We start from the raw sequence: 23,741 nt of genomic DNA, 5'->3' as shown, positions 1-23,741 counted from the left end.
TTTTCCAATTATTATTGCAAAGGATACATACGTGTTCTCCAATTATTATTGCAACGGATACATACGGATTTTCCAATTATTAGTGAACACGCACTAGCCGCATGCAGCAACTCGACACATCCACTCGAGTACACAAAGCTACTTAATCATCTCTCTCCCTCTCTCAGCCGCTGCAAGCTGAAGCTCTCATGCCTCCTTGGTCGCGATCCGGCCGAGGCGGATGGCGTTGACGTAGTCGCGCGGGCTGTGCGACGCGACGCCGGGCACCAGCAGCCCGGCGGCGCGGTAGAGCAGCGAGACGGCGCCCTCGCGGTAGTCGCTGCCCTCCTTCGCCCACAGGAAGGCGCCCTTGAACAGGTCCCCCCACGCGTTGCCGTACATGGACAGCAGGTACCTCGGGTCGATGTAGTTGGGGTTCGGCACGTCCCCGCCGGCGGCGATGGCGCGGCCGTCGTACCACCCGTCGAAGTACACGCAGGTGCCACCGTGAGTGAACTCCGCCACGGGCGGCGCGTCGAACGGCACCCGGGGCACCACGTCGTACCGGTACACCACCCGGATCGGCTCCACAGTCACGTTCGCGCGGACGTACGCCGCGAACGTCTTGTCCCCGACGCGCGGCTGCCCGTAGGTGATCACGGAGAGGAGCCGGTCCAGGATGTCCCTCTCGCCGTGGAAGGCGAGGATCGCCGGGAAGATGACGGCGAGCGCGCCGCCGAGGCTGTGCCCGGTGACGACGAGGTTGGCCTTGGGGTGCTTCTTGATCTGCTCACGGAGCACCTCACGGAGCTTGTAGTAGGCGACGGGCTTGTCTGCCGCGGTGTTGGGGGCTGTCTCGGGGAAGTCTTGGGCGGCGTCCTTGCCGTTCATCTCCTGCAGGCCGAGCGCCTTGAGGAAGCCGACGTGGACGTGGCCCATGGCGCCCATGCCCAGCCAGGAGAGGTTGACGTCGGTGGACCAGTCGTGCATGTTGAACAGCTCCGTGCCGCGGAACGACACCACCACCACGCTCGCGTCGGACGCCCGGTCAGTCACCACGAACGCCTGCGTCGTGTGGTCTTTGATGAACTCTGCGAATCAATCCATGCATGAATAGACCAAAACTAATTATTAGTTCCTTACTAATTGATGTGTCAACAATTGATTCATTGACGATTTCTCATCTGATGGACTTACTGTTCCAGCAGTTGTAGAACCCCACGAAATGGAACTGCAAATTCAGAGATATCAATTACTAAGTTTGCTGCTGGCTAACAAAATAACTAATTTTTGCCTTATCTACTTGGATTAGTTATATATATGATGGATTATGTAGTAGCAGCTGGAGTATTTTTATGAGGGTCTGGAACTCTGGATTATTTATACGGAGTGCTGGGTACGTGATACATGATGGATGCATCATATCATGCATATATGCATGGAAAAAGCTAGGCATGTGTACTTGTAAATGATTATTGGTACCCTTGTCACCGTTGCGCAGCAGTGCCGTTGCCAGTAGTCATGCATGCATGCTGTTCACTTTATTCGTTCTCACATTGCTGGTGAGGAAAAAGATCAGGGCTCGTGGTTGCTTGAGTTTTTCTTGTTAGATTTAGGACCAAAATTCAAACAATTTTTTTCTCTCTGTTACTGCACGACCAGTTACCAGCCGGCAGTGATTCTGTACCTTCCAGACGTTGTTGACGACGTTCTCAATGTAGGCGGCGTTCTCGTAGGCGATCTTGGCGGCCATGATGCTGATCTCGAAGATGGAGTAGGTGCGGAGGCGGACGAGCCGCCCGTTCACGTACTGCTGCTGGACGAGCGGCACCGCCGCGCTGCCGCACTCGCCGCTCTCCACGTCGACGAAGTACTCCTCGTCCGTGGCCTTGCCGCCGGAGACGCCCACCACCTGCAGCCGCCGGTCGTCAGGGCCGCCGGCCGCGGCCGCCGGCAGTGGCTTCAGCTCCGTCCTCCCGTCGATCAACCCGTTCATCGACCGAAAGTTGGGCGCCTCCCGGTTCAATGGGATCACCAGCTTACCTGCGTCCAGATCCATCCATGCATCACTCATCTGTCGACCAGTCTACGTTCATTGGCATTTGCTTCATTTTATGCAAGATTTCTCTGCCTTTTAACTAATGATAGTATGATATATCAAATTATTCGTAAAGGATTATTTGATTTGGTTTGATCCAACCTCATGAGGTCATGCATTAATATATTTATCTGAAAATCAAACGCAAGTAATGCAATGGCTACAGGGGCAGATCCATGGGTGCTGGGGGCTACAGCACCCCTGCTAGCATGTAGCTCCTCTAGGGCAGGAATGTGGTGTAGGAGGAGAGGGAAGAAGAAGAGGAAAAAGAGTAAAGAAAGGAGAGGAAAAAGAGCAAAAGAGATGGATAAAGGAGATTAGCACCTCTTATAGTTTCCGCTGGCTCCGTCCCTGATTGGCTAGAAGAACACAACCAACTAAAGTTGGATATGGGAGAATAAAAAATTAGGAGCACGTAGTGTATGTGAGCTGATGTTGTCATGCTATAACTATAAGGCACGATGCAGTTGGCCAAATTAACTCAAAAACACTTATAAAAAGAGCCGTAAGGAAGAGAGAATCAAACACAAAATATTTGTTACAATTAAGGTTAAAAAATCAACACTACAACAAAAATGGTCATCTGTGCCGTCCCATCAATACCGGTTAGACACAAAACGGCACTGATGAAGCATCAGTACCAGCTCGTAACTTCTCGCGCTCGATCGATGGTCGAGCCTGGTTGAACCGGCACTGATACTCAGTATTAGTGTCGGTTATTAGAACGAACCGGCATTGATACTTCAGTGCCGGCTTGTAATTATGAGCCGGCACTAATACTGAGTATCAGTGCCGGTTCGTTTTACGGGCTGGTACTAATAATTATATGTCTATTAAAGGCTTGCACCTTCTGCTCTTGTCAGCAGAAAGCTCTCCTACCATTTGTTGGGAGCTCTACCTTGCGCTTGGGGTCAGCCGGACGAGGAGCTGCGACTGGACGTCACCCTGGACCCCTCCCTTAGGCGAAAGACTGACAAGGAGCTCAGCCACGCCCTCTCCATCCTTCTTCTCCGGCCGGCCGGGCACCTCACGAGCTCTCCTCTGCCTTCACGCCCTCCTCTGCCTCCACGCCGACTACAGCCACCTCCGGCCACTCTCCGACCAGGCTGAAGGTATGGTAACATCCCCCTCCTTTTTAAGCAGCTATGCTCTCCTCACTTCTCTCTATTTCTTGCCGGTTCACCTAGATTGTAATAAAATGAGTGAAACTAATTTTGTTGTGTTTGGAAAAGAGTAAAACTAAATTTGTTAAGATTATAAAATATGTAGAAAAATAATTAGAGCTCGGAAAAAGGTGAAACTAATTTTGTTGTGTTCACATTGATGTAATATACATGTTAAAAATACAAGCACACTTGAAAAATGTACTAAAATTCTTTTATTCCATTAATTATGCTGTAAATTATTAATTTCATAACTAATTAAGGAGAAATCCAAAAATGATGACACCAACTTTGTTAAGCTTCTTTTATCATCCTCTGTACAGAAAAACACCATCAAATCATGAAACAGTTGATTAACATAATTTCTTGGTTAATGTTTTACTAACCATTTACGTTTCATTAATTTAAAAATACATAAAATGGAAAAACATTGTTCTTAAGACTTCTCTAGATAGATTAAAACCTAGCTCCAATTTTCTAGTAGTGATTTAAGAAAAAGAAAGAGATAATTTCGGCAGTTGGTTATGTAGACACATGATGGATAAAGATACAGATGATGCATTGTTGGAAATGCTGGCTAATGGGCCATTAACTACGATTCATACATACAAAACATATGACATTAACAGCTATACATTTTATACGAGAGCACAAGATAACAAGAGCACTAACCAAAATAGCGGTGTCCGTATTGATGCGTACGACCGCGGTGGCAATAGGGAGACCTACTATGGATTCATAGTGGAGATTTAGGAGCTTCAATATGGAGAACAGTTGAAGGTCCCCCTGTTCCAGTGCCAATAGGTCAGTCTCCCAGGTGGAGTGAATACCGATAAGTACGGTATGACTACCGTCAACCTCAAACTCGTCGGATACAGAGAAGAATTAGAAGACGTTGATCGATAAGGTAAAAAAAATAACAAGAAGAATTAGAAAGAAATTTCTTGCTGTTGTCTGGATTGACAAAAGAAGCGCTTTATGATGAGCCCAAGGCTGAAACGGGAAAAATTGTATGGAAATTTAAGCTTGGCGAACCAATGGTCGAGCACCTCTCGGAGCTAACAATCCAAATACGGAGATTCCATGCCTGGTACTTGGAACAGTCGAAGGCCGGCAGATGTATGTTCGCGTACAAATACAGACATTGTGATTTCCTCCATGGGGACGGCGAAGACTGGATTCATTTCGACGAAATGTATCAATTGTACCACCAAGACGCCCTCGGTGTTCAAATCATGAGTTTGTGGACTCTGTAAGTGTCTTATATGTATAATTCACAATATATATTCTTGTGCCATTAGACTGAATGTCTTAACTTCTTGTGTATGTAGAATGGAGATACATACATGCGGTCAAAAAGGAATCACTCATGTAGCATTCCTCGACCCAATGAAGATAAACTAGACGACGGTTGCCACTGATCCACAGGCAACTGAGGATTATGCACTTGAACCTATTCAAATGCACCAATTAAAGCGATACATACTTCTACCTTACAACTTTGGGTACGTGTTTTCCTCCATATTTGTACTACTCCTTTTGACCATCACAACGTTAGGATTTACGACTAATTAACTACGGTGACACATGTGTAGATTTCACTGGGCCCTCTTTGTCATCCAAACTGACTACAGCTATATCGTTGTCCTCGACGGGAAAAGAAATCCAGCCACTGAATACCAACCCATCATAGACTTGCTACAACGGTAAATTAATTATTTCATTAAAGCTCTAGTAAACTTGGAATTGATTGAATCTAAGTCTAGTTACGGTCAATAATCACACTCGTACAGGGTGTACACATGCTACGTCAAGAGGAAAGGACGTCACTTTTCATTCCGGAAGGAATGGAGAATCGTAACAGACTTTTCTTGTAGGCTTCAGACCCAGAGCAACAATTTACGTGGCTACTATGTATGTGATTTCATGCATGGATGGACCGAAAGCAATTATAGTCAAATAGAAAAAGCTGAGGTAATTATCAAACCAATTCCTTGCCCAAGTCCTAGGGTTCCATATTACTAACAAGTTCACCATCACCATTGCATATATCCACTAAACATGTATATGACACTTCCCAACATCTCAAAAGCATAGCTAAGCAAATCTACCCAAGATACTCATATCAACTACCTCTTAGGCTTCAAGCAATGTAAAGGAAGAACTAGATAAACCTTAACATAGGTGACTACCCATCAAGTTGAGAGATGTTGCATGCAATTTTGTAAAATAAAATATTTAAAACATAGGTTCAATATGATCAAGGAGTATACTTACCTTTTACCCAATGTGCTTAGTGTTGTCGTAATCTTGGTCCTGAAGTCTCTCGAACTGCTCCGGAACATCATCGACTAATCACAAGAACTACCAACAAACAATACAAAGGAAAACACTAAGAACAACATACTAAACATCATTAAAACACTTTAAAAACACTATGGTTGGATATGTATGATTTTAGAAATATTTAGACGCAAGAATCGCCTAAATCGGAGTTAAGATGAAAAGAGAACAACTTTTGGGGGATGGATTAGACTGAAAAGGAAATGCTGATTTTCCGGAACTATCTTTCTATAAGAAAGGCTTTATTGCACAATCACTGTGTCAGGCTTCACAATATCATTGTGCAAGATTTAAGAAGTGTAGGGCAGACCAGACTTCGCTGACTTAAGGAGAATGATGTGGTGCCGACTTGGCATGCTATGCAAGTACCGTCTTGGATTAAAGAAGGGATACGCTGAGTTCTAGTCTCGACCACTCATGATGGATTAAATGGCCAGAGGTTGCGCTTCTAGGTTAAAGATATTACCGGTGACTTTGTGTAGCACCGGTGGTTCTGGTTTCGTTGGAGATGGCGATCGGGCTCGTAGCCATTGACATTCGGTGGTATGGTTGGTTTTGGAAGGAGTCATTCGAGGTAGTGGCAAAACGGCGATGACTGTTGCTAGGTTTAGTGGTGACTGCGAACATACGCAACAACGAAGATGATTGCGTTCCCTGAGATTGGCTATGAAATGTAAGAAACCGTCTAAACAGAGACGTTCATATTTCCTGAGAATACAATGCTATGGCATGGGTTTTGGTAGATCATCCCCTGAGAGGAAGAACGATCGGCGGAGATGAGATGGGTGCGGTTGCGACAAGCTGTGATTGACAATCGCGTTCCGGTAGTGTCACTGCACAAATGGGGATGGGCTCCTAGGGTTATGTAGAAGACTCGATGGGACACGCCTTGATGTGGTTGGTGCATCTATACGGCTTTTGGATTGACGAGGAACGCGAATGCAAATCCGGTGCACGCATAGAATGCGTCTAGAAACCGGACAGTGGGTATGCCGACCTTGATTCCGGTGGTTTGGCTGCTCTACTGACTGATCTGGTTGGTGAGAGCTTGGGGAACATCATGCGTCATGCACTGGTGAAGGGGCATGGCAAACCGTGCACTAGTTGGCCGGGGCTAGGGCTTGACTAGGGATTTAGTATGATGGTAAAACACTAGTAAAGGAGGAGAAGAAGGGTTTCTCACCTTGCTTCGATAGTCGAGGAAGGAGGATTCACGGAGAAGGCGACGTAGTGCATCACGAGTGGCGACGGTGCACGGACAGGGCAGCAGCGGTGTCTAGGGTTTGGGGGCATAGAATAGGGATAGGAGAGGGCGTGCAACTCCTATTTATAGGGTTAGGTGCGGCTAGTTGAGGTGGAGTCCAAGCCGGACAAAAATTAGGTTCGAGTTCGAGTCAATTAGAATTTCCTTTTTCTCAGCTCTCTATTCAGAGGATGATATATCCATCGTCCGGATTTCAAATTGGATGTTTCTAGACTCTAAATTGTATTACTCTAAAAGATCTACAACTTTGGTATTCATTGGAACCTCTGAAAAGGCCATATTGATTTTTAAAAATGCATCATAAAATAAAATATTTGAACTCAGACTTATCTGCGCAGCACTAATTTCTGGGGCCATAACTCCTAGCTCCATTATCCAAAAGGAGACTTCCATAGGTTCCAATCGAAGCTCTTGACGAAACCTACAACTTTGGTATTTTCAAGATTTGAATTTGAGGCCGTTTTGAACTCTGAAACTTCATAGGAAGATGAGGTTGTCCAAGACTCCGCGAAAATTTGCAGATTTCGTAGAACCTTTGTGTTTGGGGCTTCTAGAAGACTTGTGTGCCGACCAAAAGCTTGGGCATGGATAGGATTGGGCCCAATGTCACTTTAGACATATCTAAGGTTTTAGAAAAAGAAACTTTTGTAGAGAAATTTGAATAGGGATGAAATTTGAATTTAGATTTGGATAGGATTTGAGGAAAAGAAAATTTTGACTTTAAACAAGGATTTGGATAAAATTTGGATTGAACTAGATAATGATCAGGTATAACCAAGGATTGAATAGATGATGAATCTAAGAATTTTGAATTCCAACCATTATGACCCTTAACTTATTCACTATTGAGTTTTGTAAAAACCTTTTCAAAACCCATTTCATTCAAAACACCAAAGAGAAAGAAAAGAAAAAGAAATCTAATGCATTTACCTGGCTCCTAACAAAACTTAGTATGAAATGCATACAAAATAATAACCTATTTTGATTGATTGATTAAGAAAATAGGGTTTAAACCTATTTTACTAGAAAAGCTATTCAATAATCTTGGAAAAATTTAAAAAGTTGTTAATTATGAAAATCAAGGTGTTACACGTGTCGTGCTCCGCAATCAGATGAGCAGGTACGTCGAGCAGTTTGTCACGACATTTGACCAGTCTCGAGCACATCGCGATTAACTCGCTGAGAAGATCAGCGCCGTAATAGCAGCAGTGCCTCTACGATATCCACACGTATTAGGTAGAAACGCCGAGCGCCGATGTGCTAGCACCGCACGCGCGGCTAGGGTTTTGGGAGATCGTGTAGAAGGTTGGGGCTAGGGTCTCGGAGTGGCTCAACCTTAGCCCGTCTTACGCACGCCTCTCCTTATATAGAGCTCGCCAATGGGCTCTCATATTGGAAGCTTTTTAGGACTCTAACTTCTCATGGATCACAATCCAATCAAAACCCACATATGAATCCAATTCGCATGTTTTGTTCCAACCTATTAAGTGTGTGACCCGTTAGGTTCATGTACAAATGGCTACGACTCGAAAACTCTTTCCAAACCGAAATCAATAGCGGTCCCTAATAGAACATGTTGACTCCCGAGTATACACAAAAGATCATATCGGCTGAACCTTGATATACACATACACCGATCTCTTCGCCTCACGGTACCAGTCAAGCTCAAGGCGAGATACATGCTACCCTTGTGATAGCTCGACCATTCACTCGATCAAGTAGTGGATTCATCATGACTAATTCTTTAATCATATTGGCATGGTCATGCACTTTCTCGATCCAACTACCTCGAGGGGCCCAAAGATATCTCTCCCATTATCAAGGAGGGGCAAATTTCATCTTGATCGCTCACACCCCACGACATGTTTCATGACAAGCCCGAAAACTACCTTTATGACTACCCAGTTACGGAATAGTATTTGACAGCCTCAAAGTATGTCACTACACATTCTGGGAATCAATGATGATCTCAGATCTAAGGATCCTGCAGGTACACCATTTACGATAACAACTGATGTCATATCATAAATAACAATCCTAGCAGTATCTCAAGGTGGCTCTATCAAACATCATATTCTCTAAAATAAATATCCACATTATTGACTTGGTATCTCTATACCTATGATCCATGAAACGTGATCATCAATTAATACATATGCTGGTCTTATATATCATCACAATGATATGCGACCAGGGATTGACTAAGAATAACATCATGATATAAACAAAGAGTTTCACGAACAAGTCAAATACTTTCTAATCAATGTAAAAGGTAGTCATTCTTATAATAACATATTATTCAAAATTAAATTAACATAGACGTGTGATATAATCATCTTTATGATTGTCTCTGTGGCATATCACCTTCAATTTTTCACTTGCATTAGAGTCAATCATGTAAGTATCTAATACTCATAGCTCTCATGTGTGCTTCATGCTTTGGTCGCAGGAGTGGCTTTGTCAACAGATCAGAAATATTCAAATCTATGTGCACCTTGCATATCTTCATGTCAGCCTGATCTAAAATCTCTCAAATAAGGTGATAGCGCCGCAGTATGTGCTTGAACTTCTGATGCGACCTACGTTTTTTGGCTTACGCAATGGCTCCACTATTATCACAATAGAGATCTATTGGATTAGAAGCACTAGACACCACACCTAACTTAGAAATAATCTTTCTGATCCAAACAACCTCCTTTTCGGCATGCAGCTTGTGCGGCAATATATATATATTACAAAGTTGATTAGTTTGGTTGAGATAATGCATGGACCAATTCTTGACGTGTAAAGTGAATCAGTGAAGCCATACAATCCGAATTATCACAACAACATACACAACATTGCAAAGTTAGCTTCAGAAGAGTATGATATCTGGATCAATCCTTGACATGTAAAGTGAATTTATGACACATTCCAATGTGTTGTAAAGTGACTTTGACGACTGTGCATCCATGTAGATTTGTATTTCCACGTAATGCAATGCAACATTCCAAATTATCTGTTTGAGAAGCGCAAGCAACCTACCATCGATCACAGCTATAATATAATATAAATAGCTCTCACATATACAATCATTTACCATCAGATCGATCGAGATCCTCGATTTCATATAAAGTCGATACCAAATCAAAACCAGGCAGCATGAAGATGGCCATCATCTTGGCGGTGGCGCTCGTGGCTCTCACTGGCGCCTCGGCGCAACAGATCAGCTGGGAGGAGCCGCAGCAGAGCTTCTATGGCGGCGTCGGCCTGAACTCCTGCGCCGAGTACCTTCGGCAGCAGTGCACCCAGGTGGCGGTGCCCTACTTCATCCGGCGGGCGCAGATGTGGCAGCCGAGCATCTGCCAGCTGCTGCGGCAGCAGTGCTGCCTGCAGCTGAGGCAGATGGAGCCGCAGGCCCGGTGCCAGGCCATGTGCGCCGTGGTTCAGTCCGTCGTGCTGCAGCAGCAGCAGCAGCAGCAGCAGCAGCAAGGAGCCCTCTACGTGCCTCAGCTGCCGGCTGCTCAGTCCCCGATCGCGGTGGCGCAGATGGCGCAGAACCTGCCGGCCATGTGTGGCCTCTACCAGCTACCAAGCTACTGCACCACCCCCTGTGCCATTTCTGCCATTGGTGGCCACTACTGAACTACTACTTAGCTTGTAATAAGACGTTGCACATCATCATGTGTGACCAATGCAATAATATATTTATGAATAATGGATGAGTAGTACTATATATAGTGATCAGAATAATACTTCAATAAAGTTTGTTTTTGGCCACCTAGCAGAAGGTCCCCTGTCTAATTTCAATTTGTGTTGCAATCCCGAGTGTACTTAATTAATTGCTCCATATATATATATATAGAGACACATACAAATATACATATATATACATATGTACATACACACATATATGTATGTATGGATATATACATGTATGCATGTAAGTATGTGACATATTTTTTGTACTCTTAGGTGTACATGCTCCCTCTTTAACGGATGTTCAGAAAGTAGTATATACATTTCAGAAAGTAGTATATACTTTATTTATAAAGAAGTATATACATCTCAAAAAGTAGTATATATAAAGAATAAAGAAGAATTATTGCATTTCGTAACTGATTTTTTTCTATTTCGCTTCTTTTTTAGACCTTCTTAATATCTAGTTTTATCTACTTAATCGATGATATCTACCGGCTAAGACTCGAATTTGATCGCCTTCCATACTTCACAAGCTATGGCTAGTTCAAGACTCCATTTACAAGCTTGTCGGATAATTTTATTACCTTCGCTAGCAAGATCATACCCTTCCTTACGAGCTTGTACACAGGCTTCTACAGACTCCCAATTAGCTGCTGCACCAGATGCATTCCCCCAATGGTGTCAGAGGATGGACTTTACACTTTACGTCTTGTTCGACGGTATGTATTAGCTCAAGCTATATCTAGTGTGGGTAAGCTCAAAAATATAGATCTCAAAGCTTCCAGAAATTTCAGATTCACTTATACTAGGGTGATGCTGCTAATGTACCAGCTTCAGTGAAGGCAGAGGCTGATTGGTGGATTTACGAGGTGTTTTTGAAGTTGAACGGGGTGCAATTATCATCCAGGAAGCACAGATGATGAAACGAAACCTGATGATCCTGAACTGATGGGTGGGTCTAGGAGGTGGTCGTATGGGTACTTTTGGCTGTTCTGGGACTAGAACTGGTGGTATGGGCAGACAGTACCATAACTTTGATGGTGGTGTTCCCTAAAAAAACTTTGATGGTTGTGGATGGCAGTGATTCTTCACACATATGCATCACGACCAGCATTGATTTTTTTTAAGGTAAGTGGATTGTCGTTGTTTATTAAAACAAGAAATAGTTCAGAATAACTATCCGAAAAGGATTGAATGCTTAAGACGGAAGTGAATTGGACACTAAATAAAAACGCTTTAACTTAAAACTAGAATAAGTAGTAACTTTATCTGGAAGTAATATAAAAACAACTACTCTAACAAGTTAAAGCAAGGCAACTACATAAGCAAACAACTTCAAATTGCGGAATTAAAAGCTTGTATGAAGATAAATACTTAAAGTAAATGTGGGAAGGAAATAGATGTACAAGAGAACATCAAAAAAATTTCTAGAGATATCGAGGAGTTGACACTCCCTCTAGTCCTCGTTGGAGTATCTATCAAGGATATAGCTCCCCTTGAGTTACTAAGACTCAAGTGTTCTCTCATGATTGTCACTTCTCCATCTCTAGATTAGTGAGCATCAAACTAAGCATATCGCTCTTCTTGGGACTCTCACAAGAACTACAAGAGCTCATCGAGACACCTCCAATCACCAAAGACTGGCTAGATATAGCCAACTACCACGAGTAACAAGACAATAATTTTACTTGATCAAAATTAAGCCTAAACTATAGCTAGACGCACACTTACTACTCTTAAAGTACTAATAACATACTTAATCTTCAATTAGAGATTTGAAAATCAACTCAAGTGCTCTCTCTTACTTCCTGATAACACAGGATGTATGAACTCCTCTGGATTACAAGAGAGAGAAATGAAACTAAGTGGGGATGTATTTATAGGCTAAAGGTCTAAATCTAGTCGTTGCTCAACTGCCCCATTTTTTTTGAACGCCGGATGATCCGGCGTGCACTGACTTACACATGCCAAAACATCTGGTGCATATCCTTTTCACCCACTCCCGACTGTCAACTGTCAATTAGATGTTAAGCCTATTAAATACTCCAACGAAGCCTCCGGGCACATACCGGACCATCCAGTGTGTAGAACCACGAAATCTAGACTTCAAAATTCTTCTCTGCAAAAAACACTCTAGCGTATATTGCGATGTACACATCGGATCACCCTACTAAAACTCGTTCTGCAAGAAATGCTCTGACGTAGCCTCCTATGAACGCCGGAACATCCATCATGGAATTCAAACGAGAAGTGCTACGTCACCACACAAAAATACTCCGGTGTTCATAAGTCTTATATTGTTGGACCATTCGGTGTACTTAAGATCTTTTTGCCTTGATCCAAGAAATACTCCGATGTGTTCACCTTTGGTATCGCCGGACCATCCGGTGTACTGAAATTTTTTTAAGCTCGTCCAATTCAAGTACTCTTGAGCTCTAGCTTCTCGACATCTTAACCATAAGCTTCTTTGAGCTATCTAGTGTTATAAATTCACAAGTGTGCATCTAACCTTGTCTAGATTCAACTAGGTCAAGTTACAACTCTTAGCCTTCCTTTATAGTACGGTCAAAAAACTAAGAAAAGAGACCTAAACTACTCTAAGTGTCCTTCATCTACTTGTGACACTTAGAACTAGAAGATCCTTAATCTTGATACATATGTTATTTGATCTTCCATTATATCACATTAGCGACTAAGAAACCTATCAATCTCTCTCCACAACTCCCTATAACACTAGACTCTCTCCCCCTTTAGCATCTAAGCACCAAAAAGAGAACACATCTAAACATCTGGATCCGGAGGAGACTGAGAGGCCGTCGCTACCTAAGAAGGTTGCACCACGAATTGAGATGTGTAAGACTCAGAGTCGGATGCGGAAGAGTCGAGCTCGGCAGCAACGGCGTCGATGTGAGGTGACAGAGATCCTACGGAAGGTTGATCAGAGGCTAAAAGAGTAGGAACCTTTGACGACACTGCGTTGGGTCAGGGGTCAGAGCTAGAGGTACCGACATCCTGAGCTGCCATCTCCTGAATGATCTAGCTCTGCATAGCTCGAAGGGGAGAATCTGCCTCATCAAGCACGGGCTGAGCGACTGGAGGAGGCGGCTTGACTGCTGCTGAGCTGGGACTGTCGACTGTGGAGAGTCCTCGAAACTGATAGGTCCAGCAGTCAAATGTTACATCAACAGAGTAAACACTGGCCTCTGCGAAATCCTGGCATGCTGTGAGAAGACTCTGGTGGAGAAGAGTGCTGACAATGGAAAGCTTGACATCGGAGTATCCAAAAAGACCGTTGACACTGCCTGGGAGAGGACTCAGAGTTGGAGCAGGTGCTGGAGGTGCAGCAGGCAACTGTAGACCTATATGCTAAAATAGGAAAGAGAACATCCAAGCATTGTTGTCTTTGTCTGATTGAAGAGTTGTTAACAGCCTGTTGCTACTGCTGGATCGACTGCATAAGAACCATCTGTTGCTCCTGCTGGCGCAAATAGTCAGCCTGAAGCTTTGCCTGCATCGATCTCTACCTGAGTTACCAGCTGTTGTTGCTAAATGGCATGATGCTGCTGCTGCATCTGCTAAAGAATGAGAGCAAGCTCGGAAGACTGAGCAAAGGTGGTATAGGAGGTGTCGTCTCAGGTGCTGAAAAAGGTGGAGCAAAAGTCTACGGTGCAACTTTTAGAGGAACCTCCTGCCTCAGCATCGTGAGACCTAGCAACAGGCGAGAAGTACTCCATGTCATTTGAGTAGTTGTCACTGTCCAGGTCAAAGAACATCAGAGGTAACTCTACCTCAGCCTCAACTAGGTCTGGTCCTCAATTGTAACTCTCTCTCTCTATCCTCAGCTGGCAGTTGTTGTTGCGCGTGAAACATAGCACGCTGACCACGGTGTCTATCTGTAGGAGCAGTAGGAATATACTCCCTGAAGTAAGGCCAGCCCCAACGGATTCCCTTCGGGGACTAAAATTCCGTCATGAAGGGATTTTTGTTCCCTTCAGCGCTCCAACGGTTTCCCTTCACGGTTCCCTTCACGACGGGATTCCCAGGATCATTCCCTTCAGGACGGGATTCTCTCTCCTTTCCCTTCGCGATTCCCCTCGAAGGGAAGCTGTTGGAGATGAGAGAAAATAAAGGGAATGGAAACGGGGAAGGGAATCGGGAAGGGAACGAAATGAAGGGAATATGGTTGGGGATGGTCTAACTCGACGACTATTTGTAGGTCTGAAGGAACTCTAGGAACCTGACAGAGTGAGAAAGCATATGAGATATGAGGTGTGCATATGACTGTTATTTGACCATCATCATACCATCGGCTATCATGTCCTCAATCTCACACAGAATCAAATCCACAATATCAAAATGCTGGTGAGTGATAATAGAGAGGAGTAGCCACTGTTGCAAAGTGGTGATCGACTCTCCGTATCCAATACATGGTAGCAAACTGCATCTCATGGCCATGTGAATCGCATTCGCCTCAGGAGTAAGCATATCTGGTAGGCGAGGTGAACCTGTGACGAAGTGCTGCCTGAAGAGTGGCCTAATCTCATCATTAGTAGGGAAAACTCCTCCAACGAGACCACGATGAGGGGTATTGGTGTTTGGATGAACGACCTTGTGCAAACACCTCTCACTCGCCTCAACCCCCAAAGCCTCTAGCATGTTGCTCCTATACAGCCTCATATGCTCTCCCTCAAACATGAACTGAGTGAAGTTTCATTCAGACTCTATCCGCATTGTCGCATAGAAGACTCAAACTCAATCCTCAACATATATGTCCACATCTGTAAGCAGAGCTGAGAAAGCTAGGAAGGTGTCAAATAGAGGTTTCGAGTCACTGCATGTAGTGCCAGTTGAGCATCTTATGCTTGCTCAAACTAACATTCTTCCTACAGAATGGTCCAAAACTTGGGATTTACCCCCTTATCTCTATACAGGGTAAACCACTCCTCGACTGGCATGAACCTCAGCTTCTTGATTCTTGGTGACTTGAAGGATGTCAAGTCACGCAAGTGAATCTCACCCTGAGCTGGAGGTTGATGCTGGGGTTGCTCCCCCTAAGGCTGCTCCTCCTCCTCTGTCTCTTGCTCCTGACGATCCCTCTTCTGGCTACCTGATAGGCCGGAAGGCATCAAGCTTGACCATATGGCAGAACGAGTGCGAGAGGACCGACGAGCTGTGGACAAGTCGTCCCTGATCTGAAAATCGTGATGTGCATCTGCTGCACCTACTGCTGCGACTGCACGATCTCATTCTTTCTATGCTTTGGTCTTCTTCTTTGGCTCTGCAACTGCCTTGCCCTTGTTGTGGCATTCACGACCCATCTAGAGAATGAAACAAATCAAGCGAGATGAGCGAACGATTTGGGTTTAAGTATTTTGAATGAATTGTACCCAAATTTAAATCCTAAACAAGAATTTATGGAGAAATTTGATGAGCATGCTATGGATTCAGGTTTGCGACACTAGGAAATGATCAATTTTCAAAGGATTTGACTTCAATTTGAACAAATTGATCAAAAGGCACATGAAATTGAGACAAAAATACAAGATTTTGACCTAAGTTTGAAGAAATTGAGCAATTTGATGCACAATTTAGATCAACATGCCCTAATAGGTGATCATTGTATAGTATTAGGCTCTAATTGCAACACATGATCAAAGGATTGCTTAAATTTGGTCGGATTTTGCATGAATTTAAATGAAATTTGAGCAAACTTGACGATATGGATCTAGGTCATAGCACTTCGAAGATTTGGCTGAAGATGGGTGCTCACCGCGAAGAGATGAAGGACAAGATGATCGTCGGTGAGCTCAGAGGTGGCCAGCGGCGAGGAAAACTACAGCAGCGGCGGCTCACGGTGAGGAAGGAGCAGCGGCAGGTGGCTGGTCTACGGCGAGCAGTGGAGGAGGAGCTGGCGAGGTTGGCCAGCGGTGGCGATGGAGCACTGGGTGGCGCAGAGGACAAGTCGGCGGGTGAAGCGGGTGGTGGCGAGAGATCGAGAATGAGACGAGACGGCCGAGCCCAAAAGAATATATGACAGGTGGGTCCCGTGAAAAACTTGAACACTGGAAGTTCTGGTGATAAATAATTTGAACGCCGGAAGGAGCGCCAGACTAATTTTGCAGAGAGCTCGTAAACTGAGCCAAAAACTTACTTTCGCACGCCGAAATGTCCGCTGAACGAAGCACTGAACGCCGGACCATTTCTGAGAAAAAAATTGACTTCTGAACGCCGGAAGGTCCAATGCTGCCAAAAATGTACTCACTGGACTATAGGTCCGGTGATGACAATGAGCAGATGCCAAACCATTTGCTGGGGGACTTCATACAACACATGCCACTGAGCACCAGATGATCCGCTGAGGAGAAAGCAGAGAGCATCGGGTCATCCGGTGATAAGAAAAAGATTCTGCTAAACTTAAATATCTCGCTGAGTCCAAACTTCAAATAACCACACAACAAAAACACATGTTTGGACTCAAGTGCTCTCTTATGATTGCCACTTCTCCATCTTCGGATTGGCGGGCATCAAACCAAGCACATCGTTCTTCTCGAGGCTCCCACAAGAACTCCAAGAGCTCACTGAGACACCTCTGATCACCAAAGACCAACTAGGTATTACCAACCTCTAAGAGTAACAAGCCAATAGTTTCACTTGACCAAAATCAAGCCTAAACTACAACTAGATGCACACTTGGTACTCTTGAAGCACTAAAGATATCCTTAATCTTCAATTAAGGACTTGAAAATCAACTCAAGTGCTCTCTCTTTCTTCCTGATAACACACACTATATGAACTCCTCTAGATCACAAGAGAGAGGAATGAAACTGAGTGGGGAGGTATTTATAGGTTGGCTAGAGGTCCAAATCTAGCCGTTGCTCAACTGCCCTATTTTTTTGCACGTCGGATGATCCAGCGTGCATTGACTTACACACACTGGAACATCCGATGTGTATCCTTTTCACCCACTCCCAATTGCCAGCTATCAATTAGCTGTTAAGCCTCTTAAATACTCTGGGAAGCCTCCAGGCACACGCCGGATCATCCGGTGTGTAGAACCATGAAATCCAGACTTCAAAATTCTTCTCTGCAAGAAACACTTCGGTGTACACGTCAGACCATCCGGCGTGCATATTCATCAAACAACCAGCTAAAACCCGTTCTACAAGAAATGCTCCAGCGTATCCTCTCATGAACGCTGGAACATCCGGCATGGACTTCAAACGAAAAGTGCTATGTCACCACACAAAAATACTCTGGTGTTCATAACTCTTATATCGTCGGACCATCCAATGTACTTAAGATCTTTTTGCCTTGATCTAAGAAATACTCCGGCATGTTCATCTCTGGTAACGCCGAACCATACGGTGTACTAAAAATTTTCTAAGCTCATCCAACTCAAGTACTCTTGAGCTCTAGCTTCTCAACATCTTAACCATGGACTTCTTTGAGCTAATAGTGCTATAAATTCACAAGTGTATATCTAACCTTGTCTAGACTCAACTAGATCAAGTTACAAATCTTAGCCCATCTTTATAGTACGATCAAAAGACTAAGAAAAGAGACCTAAAATACTCTACATGTTCTTCATCTCCTTGTGACACTTAGAACTAGAAGATCCTTAATCTTGATGCATATGTCCTTTGATCGTCCATTATATCACTTTAGGGACTAAGAAACCCACTAATCATTGTGAATTAAATTTTTGATACCCTTCAAAACACACATATTAGTCATAATGATACAGTTGTCATTAATCACCGAAACACTTACCACTTACCTATGGACATAGATACTACACTATCCCTACCAACAATCAGGGAAAAACAAGTAGCACTAGAAAGCACCGTTACAAAAGAACAAACACGAGAACAACCACAAACAGATGAAAAATAAACAACTATACCAATGAACCCATACTGGCTATTGGCACCAAGCTTTTCGCCTTTGTTCTATGTCTATTTTTGTCAGCATAGCCACTGTGTCTGGATCAAGCAAATGACCCTAAAAAATTTGTCAGTTTCTTTCCTTCCAAACATTCCACCAGAAGTAAATGACAGCTCCATTGAACTCTCATCTTCAATCTTTTGGTATCTTGATACGAGCATGGCGCCACCACGTACGAGCACTGTTGTGATCAGAAAGAGCAGGGAGATGTCCCCATCTGAACCAAAGAGATAAAATGCTCCACACATGATTCGTGTAGGGGCATTTCTTCGCTAGGTGCATGACATCCTCATTTGCTGTGTGACAAAGGGAGCAAACCTGTGTCTGTGGCCATCCCTTCCTTGCCAAGTTCTCTGTCGTCAGAATTTTCCCCTGCACAAGTAGCCAAGCAAATATTTTGCATTTGGGCTCCGCATGAGCCATCCAGACCGGCCTCATGTTATAGCGCTTGGAGGCTCCAATGAATTGTATGTTGTAGGAACTCCGTGAATCATAAGTTCCTCCCTCGGTCCATTTCCAACGGATTTGATCCTCTATTTTTGGAAGTAGACGCACATGCTGCAACACAGTCCACAACTCAATGAACTGTGCGTTGGTGATCCAGCTACCATTTTGAAGCTCTTTGTGCACTGTGCGTAGCTTACGTTTAGTCATTTTATAGAGATCGGGGCGATGACTCACATGCTGCTAACGTTTACGCAGGATCAGCATTGATTTAGTTCGCATCAGGAGAAGATTTCACTCAGGGATTGGGAACCAACACCAAGTATGTTTGACTCCAAATTGAGGGTTTGGAGTGGGAGGAATTTGTCAGGACTGTGATAAAAAAAATAGAATGTGCACCTGAATTCTTCAGTCTATGAGGCTTTGGAGTGTCAAAAGTTATGGGTGATGCGACCCTTGTGGATTGGATCATGGACGAGCTAATTTGTGGATTGGATCAATGGACGAGCTAATTCGTGGATTGGAGGCGCATCGCATGGAAGCATGGCATGGATAGTACATGTAAGATGGGAGGCTTGAGGGGGAGGAAGCAGACGCGGCAACCGGAGGACCCCTTCTTCCCTCCTCCTCCTCCGGCGACGCTGCAAGAGCAGGAGCATTCATCGGCGCGGGCAACCTGAAATCGTCACCAGAGCCATCATCATCATCCAAATTGAAATACTTCCATAGCTCCATCTCTGTGGCTGCCTCTCAATCTCACTCTGACAACCCCTGTGCCTTGCGTTGTCCTCTATTCCTGTGCCAAATATTCTGATACTAGTATTTGGGTCGAGGGGATCCCCTCCAATCCATGGGGATGTGCAGGGAAATTAGTTAATTTTCCTCTCCAATGAACAGGGATTGAAAGGAATTTCTTCTATCCAAACAAGCAAATGAGCTAAGAGCAAATCAACGCTATGTCATCGAACAAGTTTTTTGTTTCACTCTTCGTCGTGGAATAGCTTGCATTTCACCCTATGTAATCGAGGATTCAGAATCTTCCACGCAGTGAATAATGGCACGGAGTGAAAGATTTTGAATTTCGGATGGCACGGAGTGAAACGTGAGTTATTCAATGGAAAATAGTGAAATGAGAAGTTATTCGATGGCATATAGTCACTTACGCAGTTTGTTGTATGAAAATGGACAAAGGAATTTAGTTTTTGTACTACTCTTTGCAGAAGCTTCTGCGAGAACTATGTTGAAAAAAAAAACCAGGACTCTTTTAAGGTTGGTTGTAATATATCCTGACCGTTGACTAATATTGGTATCTTTTGCCTAAGAAAAATCATAATGTCCATTGTCAATTAATGTGTGTACAACCTATACAAAAATTAATGTGTAAAAAAAAGGGAAGTACTAATGCATATATCTATCATTTCTAAACTTAACCATGCATGCATACGTTGTGGTGGCCGCTTGTGCTAGCGGTCAACTCAAGAACAAATGAACTACTAGTACCATGCTCATGCGTTATAATAAAACTCATATTTTACATAGAACGATTTTATGTTGTACATAAAACAATAATGTTTCGAACACACAATATGCCGAGCATACGAATTTGCAACAACAAAGGATGTAAAGCATTCCAACATTTTATCAATCTCGTAGATAAGATTGCTTTCTATAAAATAAAATAGTTTTATATAGAAAAGCATCATCATCAGCTATTGTACGTGTGAAGCATACCTGTAATAGTAATACAAAGCATTTTTAAAATCAAAGCTCACATCCAACGTAGAAGCAAATATCACAAGCATGATGAACTGGCATTAAGCAGTTCAATTTTCGTTATTGAAGCCAACAAAAACCAAAATCTAACAACCAATAACTTCTCAATATCAACTCATTTAACAAAATATCTCTTGGCTCCACCCATACCACTAATACACAAGTTGATTATTCATTGTGATCTTACAACATTCAAATAACATAGAATAGCACATCCGAACTCAAACTACCGAATCAAGGTGTTCAAATACGCAAATGGAGAATTACATAAACCTGGCCATTTTTTTAGATAATGGAAACATCATTTCTGACCTTTGCACCATGCGATACACACAGTCTGCTTCATTATTACAAGACGTTATGGTGCACAAACATCACTTGAATTAGAAAGCATAAAGATAAAACCGCTACATAAACCATGACGCCGCTCCCGTCGCAGCACACGACGAAACGGGGCTCAACACCAACAATAGTCGTCATGGGTCAACAAGTTCATCAGCTTCTCGACTGCCAAGCACGGCGCCCACTGCTGCTCTGTAAGAGACTTCATGGCCTTCCTCGAGGCTGTCCGCGGCTCCGGGACATTAGAATGAGAAGATGTAATCTCTTGGACATTAACATGATGAATAACCACATACCTAATGATCAACTCTGAGTGAACCATTGATCAACTTCTAAGTTTTAAGTGTCTGCAAAATAGTGTCATTATTACCTGAAGCTATTTCCAGCACCCCAAAAACAAAAATATAGATGTAGTTATGTGAAGCTATCTACGTATCGGAGTAGTTGATTTTTAACATTCGTCAATACATTGTGCAGTGTCTAAGATGATTCAAATATTTCCACATAAAAAAATACATGTAAAGCTGTCATTCATATCATGCATATTATGCAATTACAGAGAAAAAATATCGAGTACAGCAGCTAAAATCAGAAGAGAAATGAAAAGCTTCCTCTTTGATAGGTACAAATCAGTAAAGTACACAAATACATACCTTGAACAATCACGAAGATATCATTCTTAAAGGAATAATTAACTATCAGTTGATAAACTCCTTGTGTAATTGCTTACCTGAGGCAAGTAGCTACAAACAAAAAAACTAAAATAACCTATATAGTGACATAATATTCTAGGTAGCATTACCGATCCCAGACCCTTTTTTTCACAGGTAATAGAGGATTGGGATAATGAGGAACTCACAGGTTTGATGGCAATCATCATTAGGCAAATGGCTCGAGCGGCTTCCTTGAACACCCTCCTCTGCAGGGCTCACTACCGGAGCGCTGCACTAGCTATCAATGTTTGGAAGTACTGTGATACTCTTCTTTTCAACAATCCATCAATATTCTTTCTTTTGAACCTCACATTTGTAAAAACAATTTAGAATTTACTTTGAAAAATCACTTGGATGCTTGTGATCACAAAAGGAAGAATGAAGGGACATACCTGACAAACAAACAATACACATCTTGGCACAAAATCGCCAGGAAATCAGTTATATACAGGTATACACTGTTGTAAGGGCAACCATTGTTAGAGTACCACATTAGAGAAAAATGGGGTCTTGGATCAGGGCAGCTTTCCCTGAAGCAATCAAAATCAAAATAGAACAGGAATTGATATGTAAAACTGATAGTAAAGTGCCTCAGAAATTTTGATGAATTATAGATGAAATTTTTGCAAGACAGGCATATTAATTGAAGCTGTAAACTATAACATTTAGCAGTTTAAATGAAGTTTGAATAGTTCAGTCAAAGGTTAAGAATAGCAGTCATTTGGGCAAACAATAATCACCTCTTAGATGTCATCCTTGATTATCAAAGGCATCTTCCTTGCTGCCCCAGATAAAAAATAACAGGCTACCCAATAAACCTGTTGATATCACAAGATGTCCTCAACCAGAATGAAAAACGAAATCGAGAAGGTATCGCCCCCAAATAAAATGAGACTGCATGTGCTTCCCACTTTGTGATGTTTATATGATTCATGAACTTAAAATCATGTGGAGTTTCTAGAACCAGATGCACCAAATCTGCTATATTAAAAAATTGTTATTATTCTTACAATGCTACATTAAAAAAAACATATGTGTTCTACTAAATTAAAAGGTCTTAGAAAGAAATAGCAGCCATAAGTGGTTCGACAAAAATCCAGTGGCTATTATCAAAAGCGATAATAAACATGACAGCTGGAATGCAAACGCTCATTGTCCATTGTCTGGAAGAGATTCATATAACAAAGAAGCACGTCCTCAAGCTTGAAGAGCAGAACCAAGAATATGCATGCAATTTGTTCGGAGGAAAAATGGTATTATAGTTTTCATTTAATCACCGTGAAGAATGAGTGCCCGCGGTGCCAAAAGGGTGAAAACATAGGGAGGACGATGTCAATGTCGCAGAGGAAGGGGAGCTCGTAGGTCGGATCTTAACGCGACTGCCCATGGGTTGTGGGTCTAGGGTAGCAGCATGGAGCTAGGAGCTGTCCCAAGGGCTACAACATGACTCGGCAGTGTTGGGTTTGGGTGGGAGCTTGTGCAGGGAGAGGATGCGGTGGCCCGCATCCTCCTCGCTGACCTCCCATTGGAAGGTCCGGCTCTGTGGCATACACGGCTGCTAGCCTCATCGACATGCATGCGTGCTTGCATGTGTGGGGGCGAGGAGACGAACAGATGTGGCGTTCAGCGAGGGAGGCAAATGAATAGGGGCAAACGGGGTGGGTGGTTGGAGAAGGAGGCAGGGGCAGTTTTGCAAGGTGTTTTTTCAGGTAGTTGGAGAAGGAGAACAGTCGCGGTTTTGGGGTTTTTATCTAGTTTTTTATTAGGTGGGAGTGGGGAAGGGGAGGTGAGGTGATGCAGAAACCAACTCATGCTTTATTAGATGGGAGTTGGGAAGGGATAGTTTGTTGTATGAAACCCCGCATAAGCATTTGCGAAGAGTAAAGTTTTTTTTCAACACAGTTCTCGTAGAAGCTTTTGCAAAGAGTGGTACAAAAATTGTAAGTCATTCATGGAGGATGAAGTGCACGATCACATGGGGAAATGTAGCAAGAGTC

General features: G+C 43.3%; 2 protein-coding genes across 2 annotated transcripts; one reads left to right on the top strand and one right to left on the bottom strand.

The window, feature by feature from the left end:
- Positions 1–167: 167 nt before the first annotated feature.
- On the bottom strand, positions 168–2,053 carry LOC133929642 (triacylglycerol lipase OBL1-like). Its single transcript, XM_062376436.1, has 3 exons — positions 1,667–2,053; positions 1,177–1,210; positions 168–1,070 (listed from the first exon to the last, which is right to left on the bottom strand). Exons 1-3 carry the CDS (start codon positions 2,051–2,053, stop codon positions 187–189), a joined length of 1,305 nt encoding a protein of 434 aa, XP_062232420.1. The 3' UTR covers positions 168–186.
- A 7,808-nt stretch (positions 2,054–9,861) lies between these two features.
- Positions 9,862–10,595, top strand: LOC133929679 (avenin-like a7). The gene has a single exon (XM_062376465.1). It carries the CDS (start codon positions 9,989–9,991, stop codon positions 10,469–10,471), a length of 483 nt encoding a protein of 160 aa, XP_062232449.1. The 5' UTR covers positions 9,862–9,988; the 3' UTR covers positions 10,472–10,595.
- Positions 10,596–23,741: the final 13,146 nt, after the last annotated feature.

This window comes from Phragmites australis, chromosome 9 (assembly GCF_958298935.1).
Source record: "Phragmites australis chromosome 9, lpPhrAust1.1, whole genome shotgun sequence".
Lineage (NCBI taxonomy): Eukaryota > Viridiplantae > Streptophyta > Magnoliopsida > Poales > Poaceae > Phragmites > Phragmites australis.
Note: the sequence above shows the minus strand (reverse complement) of the source record. Positions and strands in the feature narration are given on the sequence as shown.

What these genes read in the sequence shown, in the direction of transcription:
- LOC133929642 (XM_062376436.1), bottom strand. Translation starts at nt 2,053, where the DNA reads ATGAGTGATGCATGGATGGATCTGGACGCAGGTAAGCTGGTGATCCCA. An exon ending in TCGTCAACAACGTCTGGAAG is followed by an intron (nt 1,211 to 1,666) that starts GTACAGAATCAC and finishes CTGAATTTGCAG; the next exon opens with TTCCATTTCGTGGGGTTCTA. An exon ending in GTTCTACAACTGCTGGAACA is followed by an intron (nt 1,071 to 1,176) that starts GTAAGTCCATCA and finishes ATTGATTCGCAG; the next exon opens with AGTTCATCAAAGACCACACG.
- LOC133929679 (XM_062376465.1), top strand. Translation starts at nt 9,989, where the DNA reads ATGAAGATGGCCATCATCTTGGCGGTGGCGCTCGTGGCTCTCACTGGC.